This window comes from Myotis lucifugus, unplaced genomic scaffold (assembly GCF_000147115.1).
Source record: "Myotis lucifugus unplaced genomic scaffold, Myoluc2.0 scaffold_51, whole genome shotgun sequence".
In the NCBI taxonomy this organism is placed as follows: Eukaryota; Metazoa; Chordata; class Mammalia; order Chiroptera; family Vespertilionidae; genus Myotis; species Myotis lucifugus.
This window is the reverse complement of record NW_005871099.1, coordinates 5,901,568-5,914,074: the sequence shown is the minus strand read 5'-3', so window position 1 is coordinate 5,914,074 and position 12,507 is coordinate 5,901,568. Positions and strand designations below refer to the sequence as shown.

Below are 12,507 nucleotides of genomic sequence, written 5' to 3'. Positions count from 1 at the left end.
AATGCCAATAATCAGCATATGGATCATGTTGATTTTAGAAATATGAAAAACAAACATTAAAAAATAAAATATTGCCCTAGCCAGTTTGCTCAATGGATAGTGCGCTGGCCTGAGGACCAAAGGGTCCTGGGTTGGATTCTGGTCAAGGTCACATACCTCTGTTCCAGGCTCCTCCCTGGTTTGGACCCTGGTCGCAGCTCATGCAGGAGGCAACCAATCCATGTGTCTTTCTCACATGGATGTTTCTCCCTCTCTCTTCCACTCTCTCTAAAAATCACTGGAAAAATATCTTCCAGCGAGGATTAACAAATAAAGAAGACTGAAAAAAAATATTAAAATTGCATTTAAATAATACTGGATTTTAGCAGTATTTATTTAGTTAATCTCACTTGATAGATATATGCTTCTCATGTGTGTGTGTGTGTTTTTGTATACAGTAATCTTTTTTTTTCACTGAGACATGGATTTTCTGCTTTGTGCCCTTTTTAGAGCACATTTACATTCCAACCTGTTTTTTTGTGTGTGTTTTTTTATTACTCAGTACATTTCTGTACTACTTCCACCAAATTAATTGATACAATGAGCTGATGTAAATTACTTTCACTATTAGGCTGAGCTAATTTTAACCCACAATTACTTAGGAAGTAAATATACTACACAAAGGCACACACATACAGTATTCCAAAATTAAATATCAAGGATGTTTTTTAGTTTTATGTAATTTTGAAGTGTCTGTTCCATTGATTGCTCCCATGATCTGGACAATCAGGACTCCTGGATACAAGTACCTATGCTGAGGCCCACACCTCTGTGTCTGCAGAGGGTAGTGGCTGTGGGAATGCATCCAAAACAACAACCCGTGACCACCTGCCGCTAGTGTTTTTACCTCCTTGTCATTGCTTTTTCGCTTTTTCAGCTGGGACAGTTTTCAACATTTTCCTTATAAAAATGCAACTCCTCTTTTAATGCCTGGATGAAATGTTCTATACTTTATTAAGCCTGTTATTTACATTTTACTCATAACTACTCTGGTATCCAAATTTCTGTCGCATTTCATATTTCTTTGATGAGTCATGAAATTCTGCCTCATATTGTATTTTGCATGAATCTTATCCTTTACCTCCACCTAGGTTGTAAGGTCTTTGGAGAAGGGCCATTTTTGTAGCCTTGATAACACCATGCCCAACACCAACACCAAATGCCTATCAAATGTAGGGTGTCAAGGAGTGATAGCAGCATAAGGGTAGTATAAATTGTTCCCTTTGTCTGTCTCCTTTAAGTTAGGATATCCTTAGCACAACAAAGGACCCTCTGTACAGCCTGCCAGGATACCTGAGGGATTTGTACATCTGTATATCTGAAGGTGGATGGATTGGACCTCATAGAGGTGGCAGAACTAGGGAGACAGGGGTGGATGCCTGTGATGACCCTGGTCTCCCTGGCAGTGGTGCCCACAATCTAGGCAACCCCCACACTGATGTTGGTACCAAAGACACCTCTGACAGAGGGGTTGGAGGGTGGGATGTATGTGCTCCCAAATAGTAGAGCCATGAGGCAGCTCATGTAAGAGAAACAAAAAAAACATGTGCTATAGCTCCACCTGCTGGGGAAAAAGGGCCTTTATTGCCAATATATCAAACTGTTAAAATCAAAGTAAGCAAAGCTTTACCTAATAAGAAAGGTTTCCTACTTCAAATGCACTGGGCAGAGGCACATCTAACTAAATAGCATGAAAAATCATGGAATCACAAAAGTAAAATGACAATTTTCCAGTAACCAAACTCAAAGTCATGGAAGATTGCAATCATGAAATATACTACATGGGCATATACCCTATGTAGTATATTTCATTACCTGCTATTTCTTCTGGCCAAGCTGAAATTATATAGAGAAGTAATTATAATTCCAGCAACTAATTTAGTATTTCATTAGGATCTAACTGGTAAATAATTCAAAATAGCTGTTACAAAGAAATTCAATAAGCTACAAGTAACCTCAAAAAGGCCATTCAATGAACTCAAGAATAAAATTAATGAACAGAGGTACGCTTTACTAAAGAAATTGAAATTCTAAAAAAGAACCAAACAGAACTTCTGGAACAGAAGAACTCAATAAATGAGATGACAAATTCATTAGAAAGAATTAGTAATAGTGCTGATTAGATGGAAGAGATAATAAATGACCTGGAAGATAGGAATCTAGAAATGATTTCAGAAGAAATAAAACTAAAGTTTTAAAAATGTAAAGAAAACAAGACACTGGGGGGTAGGGGAGGCCGGGGAAGGTCAGGGGGAGGAAAAAGAAAGGAGACATATGTAATACTCTTTGTAATACTTTAAGCAATAAAACAAAATTAAAAAAGAAAAGAAAAGAAAACCTATGAGACCTATTAGACTCCATTAGGAGAACCAACATAAGAATGAACAGTCCATGAAGCTGTTAGACCATTTTACTATCATAATGCAAAAAAGATCCTCTCCAAGACATATTATAATAAAGCTATCAAAAGTTAATGATAAAAAATATTAAAGGCATCCAGCTAACAAAAAAAAAGAAATTATCCTACAAAAGAATCCCCATTAGTTAATAATCAGATTTCTTAGCAGAAACTCTGCAGGCAAGGAAAGGGTGGAATGACATATTCAAAGTATTGAAAGGTAAATATTGCCAGCCAAAAATACTCTAGTCAGCAAAGTTATCCTTTAGATATGGAAAAATAGAAGCTTGTTCAGTCAAACAAAAGCTGGATGAGTTCACCACCACTAGACCTGCCTTACAAAAAATGTTAAAAGTAATTCTCCTACCTGAAATAAAAAGACCAAAGTACACAAAACTTTGAGTAAGGTGATAAGTAGACAGAACTAGAAAATTGTAACTATTTTAAAATAGGGTGTTAAATCCTTAAATATAGCATAGAGGTTAAAGAAAAATGCATTAAAACTACTACAGAGACTAAAATTTGGTAAGGAACTTGCAGCAAAAAAGGGATCATTTGTGACAAAAATAATAGAAAAAGGGAGGAGGAAAATGATGGAAGCTGATCAATGTTTCTCTCTCATCGATGTTTCTGACTCTCTATCTCTCTTCCTTCCTCTCCATAAAAAAATCAATAAAATATATTTTTAAAAAAATCTAGAGTAAAGACATGAAACATAAAAAAGGGTAAAATTGAGCGCATTATTATAGACAGCTGCCAACTTTAAAGGGTAGGCTAAAACACAAGGAAAAATAAACAATAGAGATATACAACAGCCAGAAAACAAAAGATAAAATGGTAGTAGTAAGTCCTCATATATCAGTAATTACCATAAATGTAAATAAATTAAACTCACCAACCAAAGGCATAGAGTAGCTACGTGAATTAAAAAACAAGATCTAACTATATGCTGCCTTCAAGAAACTCATTTCAGCTCCAAAGACAAACACGGGCTCAGAGTGAAGGGGTGCAAGAGGATACTTCAAGCAAATAGTAACCAAAAGTAATCAGATATATCAGACAAATAGACTTTAAATAAAAAAAAATGGTAACAAGAGACAAAGAAGGCTGTTATATAATGAAAAAAGGTTACTATTTCAAAAAGGTATAAAAATTATAAATACATAGGCTCCCAACCTATGAGCACTAAAATATATTAATCATAGCATATGTTAATGGAGAAATAGAAAACAATATAAAAAGAGTGGGGGATTTCAATACCCCTCTATCAGCAATGGATGGAGTGTTCAGACAGAAAATAAACAAGAGAATGTGGGATTTGAACCACACTATAAAACAACAGAACTAGCCTGGCCAGTGTGGCTCAGGGATTGAGTGTCAACCTATGACCAGAAGGTCATGGTTCAATTCCCAGTCAGGGCACATGCCTGAGTTGTGGGCTCAATCCCCAGGGGGTTGAGGGGGGTGGCTTGGTAGTAGGCAGCCAATCAATGATTTTCTCTCATCATTGATGTTTTTACCCTCCCCCTCTCCTTTCCTCTCTAAAATAATATATATATTAAAAAAACACAAAGGAGCTAAACACACATACATAAAATATTCCATCCAACAGCAGCAGCAGAATACACATTTTCTCAAGTGCATATGGAGTATTATTCAGGAAAGATTCTATAATAAGCCACAAAACTAATCTTAAAATGTAATCTTTTCTCAGACCACATTGGCATGAAATTAGAAATCAAGAGAAAAATGAATAGATCTTCAAATTTGTGGAAACTAAACAACATACTTTTAAATAACCAATGGTTAAAAGAAGAGATCAAAAGGGAAACAAAAAGATATTACCTTAAAACAAGTGAATATGAAAATGCATTTCAAATTTTGTGGGGTGCAGCAAAAGCAGTTCTGAGAGGTATGTTTATAGCAACAAAAACATATGTTAAGAAATTAGAAAGATCTTAAGTATACAACTTACCTTTGCATTCAAGAAACTAGAAAAAGATGATACAATTGAGCCCAAAGTTAGCAGAAGGAAGGAAATAATTAAAAGCAGAGAGAAATAAATGAAATAGAGATCAAAGAAACCAAACAGGTTCAACAAAACTGAAAGTTGATTCTTTGAAAAGATAAACAAAATTGGCAAACCCTTAACTAGACTAAGAAAAAAGAAGGAAGACTTAAATAAGTACAATTATAAATGAAAGAGGAGACATTACAATTGATACTACAAAATTATAACCATAAAGACAAACAATCCAATTTAAAAACTGGCAAAGAACTTGAATAGACAACATACAGATGGCCAATAGACATGAAAAAAATGTTCAACATCACTAATCACCAGAGAAATGCAAATTAAAACACAATGAGATATCACAGCACACCTATTAGAATGTCTATCATTAAGAAAACAAGAAACAACGGATGAAAATCCAAAAAGAAACAATAGATACAGGTGAGGGTATAGTGAAAAGGGAACCCTCATATAATGTTGGTGGGAATATAAATTAGCCCAACCACTATGGAAAACAACATGGAGGTTTCTCAAACATTAAAAATAGATCTTCCATACAATCCAGCTATTCTACTTCTGAGTATGCTTTATACCCAAAGGAAATGAAAACAGGATTTTGATAAGATATGTGTACTCCCATGTTTATCACTGCATTATTCATGATAGTCGAGATATGAGAACAACCCAAATGCATGAATGGTTAATAAAGATGTGATATGTATATACACAATGGATTCACCCATGAGAAGAAAACACATCCTGCCATTTGAGACAACATATTTGGACCTTGAGCACATTATGCTAATGTAAGATAAGTCAGACAGAGAAAGACAAGTACTATATGAAATCATGAATATGTGAATTCTAAAAAAAAATAAATCCTACCTATAAAAAAAAACAATCACAAAATGAAATGATGGTTACCAGGGGATGGAAGGTGGGGGTAAGATTGATGGTATTTAGGGGTACAAACTTGTAATGAGTAGTAAATAAGCCATAGAGACTTAATGCACATATAATGAATACAGTCATTATTACTTACTATAATGATGTAATGTGATAAATATTGCTTCAACTGCAATCATATTACAATATATAAATATATGAAAGTAACATACTGTATACCTTGAATTTATAAGTTGTAATATCAAATTTATCAAATAAAATAAATGTTATACATAAAAGAGTTTTAAGAGAGAATAAGTAAATAACTATGGAGTGAATTTTCTATCTCTCATAATAATCCAATATTGTGCCTTTGAAGATTTAATTTCCCCCATTAATCTTCTTCCTCTCATTTTCTTCTCTTATAATCCTACCCATTCATTGAGGCTCAATCGAAAAGCCTTTTGTTGTGCCTCAAACCTACATATGGTCCCTCATGTGAAACTTCATTGTCCATCCCTGCATTTTGCCACTTTATATTCTAGTTTTTAATTCCTGGATTGTAAGCTTTTGAAAGGTAGTGACCTGAAGTTTGTTCATCTTTCACTTCCCATGTTTGTTGCATGACTAAATGTTTGTAAAAATTGTAGAGGAAAAACATTCCTACGTTGGAATTGGAGGCTCCATGCCTAACTGGGGCATGCCCTGCTACAGTTATTTTAGACATGGCTGATGGTAACTCAAAAAAAGAACAGGGCTGGAGAATGCTATATCTGAGTCCAGTCCATCTTATTTTGTAGCAGGAAATTTACAGGGCTTCATTATAATTAAGGAATTCTATGCAGGGTGGCTCTCCATCAGCCCATTACCTATGACCTACTATTATAGATTCTGCTGTTTTATTCTGGGTGGCCTTTTCTGTTTAAATCCAGAAATGTCCTGTAAATGCTAACACATACCAACTAATACCTTTGTTATCTGTGAGCATCTCAACCTGGGTCATAAAGATCAGTTTGTGGAGAAGTTGCAGAGAGGAATTGATGAAAAAGATAAGGGAAAGGAAAGAGTTTGTGCTATTGAAGCATGAGTATTCCTAAACAAATTTCAATTTCATTCACTATTGCTAAGACACAGGCAAGCTATGCAATTGTGCCCTGAAAGCTATGGTCCAGATAGTCATAGCTCCCATTCATTTATTGGCCCTCTATTATCCTTCCTAGCAATTATCTAGTTTATGAACATTATTTCTAAACCTTAAAACTGTTTATAATTACTCCATTTTTCAAATGAGAAAATTGTGATTCAGAAAGGTTAAATTACATAGTCATGATTGCCCATCTAGTAAATAGACAAAGATTTGAATACAAACTTACACTCCCCTCACCCCCTCTGATATGCTTACTGCCTTTTTAAATAGGTGGCTTCTGTTAGCCAGCTGGGCATAGGGAAAATGGTAAGGAAGACAGAAATCTTTTCTTGACAGGCTGGTATATTCTCATTGCCCTTGCCATGCATTATTTCAGAACCTCAAATTGCTATGGAAAACTCAGTGTTACCCCTTTCTGACTTGGTATTGGCCTTTATAAAGAATAGGGCAGGAACCAGGATGGCTAATCCTTCATCTCTCACCAGGAGGAAATTTAGCTAGTGTCTTTGTTTTTGTGCAAAAGAAAACGAAAATGAATTTGTGATATGCAAATGAATCTCTCGACTGTTTGTTAATTTCTACTGTTTACTCAAAAGTGGGAAACACCAGGCCTGTGATACATCATCTTTTGTGCGCTTGGCACCTTCCATCACAAATCATATTAATCTGCTCAAACTAACAAGGATTAATTGCCTCGGTAAGGCAAACCAGCATTGTGATGATATATTGCCCAGACAGCCTGGAATCTGGCCACTCATAAATCCCATTTCTGGTTGGTTTATTTCTGTTTGTCTCTTTCTCTGACAGATGTGTGCCCAATCACTGTGAGCATGGTGGGAAGTGCTCACAAACGTGGGACAGCTTCAAATGCACTTGTGATGAGACTGGATACAGTGGGGCCACCTGCCATAACTGTGAGTGCCAATTCACCTCACTTTGAACTTGTACTACATGAGACTCCCAGGTCTTCAGCTGTGCTTTAAAACTCAGCAACCTGAATTAATCCACATACTAAACCACTCAATTCGGAAGAACCCAGATTTGTTGTTGTTTCTCCAGAACAGTATTCTAGGTGTCAAAATATATTCTTTCATGCCTAACGACTCAAAAAGAGAGGAACATTTCTAATGATCTGTAAACATGTAATTAAAATTGGAATGCTGATCTTGGCTTTGACTCAATGTGCCCAAGCCATGTCTATCTGGGTAAATTGGAAAATTCTGGTAGTGTGATGTCTCTGACTGGATCCTCATTTATCAATTCATCAGAGAGGCAGACAGAGTGTAATTTGAACATTTAGTTTCTTGGAAATGATTGTCTCATGTTCTGTCACAACTATTTGGACACATTTATTTAGAGTAGAAAAAGAAAAGTTAGAAAATGGAATGAAGCCCATTGAAGTGATATCAAAAATAAAAACAAAAAGAGAGAATTTTTTATTATTAAAAATAAAAAGTAACATGCAAGAGTGACTAGTGAAGCATAGAAGGGCCTTGTTTTATATAATAGCTTCACCCTGAAAAGGTAAGTAAACTTAATGTTTTATAATTCAAAGAACATTTTTAAAGGAATACTAACTCTATAATTGTAATATTAACTTTCCAAAAATGTATTGCTGTTTACAGAGCACTTTTTAAGACAGACAGATTTGCCATAAAACATATAGTTGAAAGACAGTCGTGTGTGTGTGTGTGTGTGTGTGTGTGTGTGTGTGTGTGTGTGTATCTCGGGAGGAAGGAAGGGAGAAAGATTTAGCCTCCTTCAGTCATCACACAATATTCTGAAAGACTGAAAGTCTCATGTCTAAACCCTCTTACACAGACTGCTTTCTCTTCACTTTTAAGAAGCAATCACAAACAAAATATGATCAGGATGGAGTTCTGGGGACAGTAAAAATGCAATATAGTTCTCTGAGCCTTTTCTATCATTATTTGTAGTCATATTCAGCCAGAGAGTGTGTTCAGAATATATTGGGAGACTTCAACTAAGAAAAAATATTTGTAATTTATTTTATTGCACTTATTAATTTGTTTAGACAGATATTTAAAAACAGGAGACAAAAAGAACTAAGAAATTAACAATAATAGGAAGATATACAAGATAATAAAAAACAGACAGTAACTCATCATCTGAAAAATATTGATATATATAGGTATTGAGAAAGTATAAAGAACAAAACTGATATTGAAATTAGTTACAATAAAAGAGTTATAACTAAAATTTCCAATCACACCAAATGTTCACGTTCAGCATATAATACTCATTATATAAGTATTAGATAACTTTAAAAAACTAAATATTTTACTCCACCAGTTTAATTTATATAGTATTGTCCTATAAATGCCACCTTTACCTATAAGGGACTTTGTTTCTGAATATGGAAACACTAAAGTAAAACAGCAAGAAATTGGTGGTTGTTTTAAGGGTTTCCTATGCTAGTGAACACTTTGATATTGAATTGAAAAGCAAATTATATTTTACAGCTGCTGAAATAGCAAAGAAAATTTTTAAAACTATTTTTACATTTAAAAATATTAAAAATATGCTACTGGTTGAATAGTTGAGTTTTTAAAAACAGTAATAACTATAAGTATTAGAAACATCCTACATGTGCTTAGGTTTGGCTCTAGTGCGAGCTGTAAATGTATAAGAAGAAAATTATCTCCATCCTGCTGCTCATTCCTACTCTTACTTGTTACATTTTTATATCTACAACAGTAGAATCATGCATTTTAACAATTTGACCCTGATCCCTCATTGTCTTCTTTAAATGAGGCCAAAATCTTGAAAATCCAGTGTGTGCTAGATAGAGCTTCAAAGACCATAATGCACAATTCAATAAAGAGTTGACTGGCCATTGTTTTGTTGTGAGAAAAAAAAAAATATACCTGGTAGCTTATTGAAGGGTAAGTGCATCCTATTAAACTGAAAGACTAGTACTATCTCTTCCTTACTCCCGTTGATTATTTAAAAGTTGGGAATGTCTGGCCCAGTAAATAACAGTGTAAAAATCTATAATAATAAAAGCGTAATATGCTAATTAGACTGGACGTCCTTCTGGATGACCTTCCAGAAGAAGCCAGGGCTGTGAGGGAAGCCCGGGTCCCATGTGCCAGAGGGAAGGGTGCTGGCAGCTGGGGGAAGGAAGGCCTACTCGTGCGCAAATTTCATGCATGGGGCCTCTAGTATCTATATATATGAAGAGATAATATGCAAATTAGACTAGGACGCCATAAGGTCACAACCAGCTCACGAGGAGGAGTCAAGCACTGGCCCAGAGCCTGAGAGAACAACAGACAGGACGACTCCAGAGCAGACACAGGCAGCGGGGTGGGGGGAGATGGGGGGCTGGGGCGGAAGTCAGGCCTGGGTCCTGGCCACCTGCAGCCCTGACTCCTGCGGGCCAGCGCTGCGCGAGTCAGTGCCCGGGTCTCGGCTGCCAGGCCCTGACTCCCACGGCGGCCTGAGAAGTAGACAGAGGACAGACCACTAAGGCTCTTCTATACCATAGCAGGGAGCTTCGATTTTATTCCACAGAAGGAGGAAAAGTGAAGAATGTCAAGCATGGGAGCATCCTGGTCTTGCTTTCATTTTAAGTGAACCATTCTGGGGGCTGTGGGAAGGATCAGTTTAGACAGCTGTGGGTTTGGGGGCCCAAAAAAAAAGAGAGACTGACGTTGGGCACTAGGACCAGACAGAGGCAGTGGATCAGAGACAGATTTATGAGGAAACCTGGCGGAACTATTTGGCTGATTACACAGGGGTGAAAGCAAACACAGCAAATGGTATTAGCCCAGGTTTTCCAGTTTGGGCAACATGGTTGGATGGGTGATTCTAATAATTGGGAGAAGGTATCGAGGAAAAGGAACAGTGTAAGGGAGCTTGCTTAGTTCAGCAATAGCCAAACAATTAGGACAGAAGACGGACTTAGTGCTCTTTCTTTGCTGCAACGTTTGTTTTTCTGCCTTCAGCCACCACCATGTAAGGCTAATGTACCACCTTTTCTCCTAATCTAGGATATTATCTATCTACTACACATTCCTATCACCTAAATTAGCTTTCCTGCATGATCCCTTAGAAATACTGAGGAAACATTATGAGCCTATATAGATTGATAAAGAGATATTGGGTGCTCAATTTTAACTTTAAAAATCAGATACTGAATGTGACCATGCCAGAGGCATAATTTTAATGAGCCAATGTCTCTTTATTGAAGTGTCACACTTCAAAAGAGATCCTCTCAAATAATACAATGCGTAACACTCATCTGGGTTGCCTGTTAAAATGTAGGACTACACCTTGAAAAACACTCCTTCTAGAGCTCATTTTGGTGGATAAATCTCCCCCAAGTAAAGCAATCCTATAAATAAAAGTGTAATAAGCAAATTGACCAATCGCCGGAACAACGGGTCAGTGAGGGGTAGAGGCGACGAGCAGGTATCGCTAGGCCAGCCAAGGTGCATGCCAGTGGGCAGAGGGAGGGGATGGCAATGGGGTGGGGGGGATGGCAGCAACCGGCAGAGGCGGGGCAATGGGGGCTGGTGCCATCCCCTAATCATCCAGCAGCTGGGCGATTCCGGGCACAGCCGCCCAGCACCATCCCCAGATAGGCCTGCTGGGGTTGCCTCCCGCAGAGGGAGGCCACCAGTGGCTGTGGTACAATTGGGGGTGGGGCTGGCTGCTCACTGTCCACACCATCCTGATCGGCCTGCCAGTTACCTCCCGTGGAGGGAGGACAGACTGTGGCTTAGGCCCGCTACCTGCTTCCCTAAGCTGTCAGTAGCACATCCCCCAAGGGGTCCCCGATTGGAGAGGGTGCAGGCTGGGCTGAAGGAACCCACCCCCCCGCACAAATTTCGTGCACCGGGCCACTAGTATATAATATATGCCATTCAGTTTGATACAGAATGTCTGGCCCAGTAAATAACAAAAGTTGGGAATGCCTGGCCCAGCAAATAACAATGTAAAAAATATATATACTATACTAGTATGTCATTCAGAGGAAAAACTGAAACGTTTTGCATTTTTTCTTAGTCTGTGACTGCATTCATAGCAAGAGCATTGGAGTGAAAAGACAGCGGCTTCGTGCTAGCTGTGAGATGATCATTCTGTGTGCCCCTGTAAGTCTTCACTTTTCGTGGACTTCCTTTATTCCTCTCTTGATCAAATGCTTCTGGGGTCTCTTACAGTTCTAAAAGCCAGTGAGCTGAGACTTCCAATCACTTATTCTGTCTTCTGTGGTTTTGAACTTGTTAGTGTTATTAAATATTTCACCTCACTTTCTACAGAGAACTAAGCATCCTTTTGAAAAGGAGTTATGTTAATTTTATAGTACTCCTTTAACGAGGTAAAGAACAGCTAAGTCAAGTCCAAAGTTTATTATAACTCAATATTCAGTAGAGTTTCCAATGTTACAATTAGGCTACCATTTCAGCACATTTTTACATGGCCCAAGCTTGGTCAGGATGAGATAGTTATTTGTCCGGTACCCGTGATCATCCATGCCAGAGGTTGTAGTCCAAGGTGGAACCTGGAAGCCCTTTTATGATAGGTCACACTGCCTGAATTTGAACTTGGCTGTGCCACTTACTTACTTGTAACCTAGGGTTACAAGTAAACTATTTGAGCTTCAGTTATCTCCTGGGTGAAACGGGTATAGTAACAGCACCCTCATAAAGCCACTGTGAGATTAAATGGGATGCCTCATGGAAGACACGGAGGTGGGTTTAGCATATGTTAGTCTCAACAACATTTTGCCATTTTTTTCCTTTCAGAATAATCATCCCTCTGCTCTGAACTTCTATACCAATAATCGCCCACATCACACTTTTTGTCATTTAATTTCATGCTGCTAATCATGGTTTGCTCTCATTTCCATGGCAGATTGGGCTTGCAGTGAATGATTGGTTCCCATAGTATTTTGGTTTTGTTTTTTCCCCAGAAGAATTGAAGAGAATTAAAAGTGATCTGCATATGTCATAGACCTATATCCTTTTATTTATTTGCTTGTTTATACATGGACAA

General features: G+C 37.4%; 1 protein-coding gene across 1 annotated transcript in view; it reads left to right on the top strand.

The window, feature by feature from the left end:
* CNTNAP2 (contactin associated protein like 2) overlaps window positions 1–12,507 on the top strand; it is a 1,215,871-nt gene that overhangs the window by 529,630 nt on the left and 673,734 nt on the right. The window contains exon 11 of the mRNA XM_006088715.3: window positions 7,291–7,397. Coding sequence (XP_006088777.1) covers window positions 7,291–7,397 — 107 coding nt within the window. The remainder of the gene's footprint in view (window positions 1–7,290; window positions 7,398–12,507) is intronic.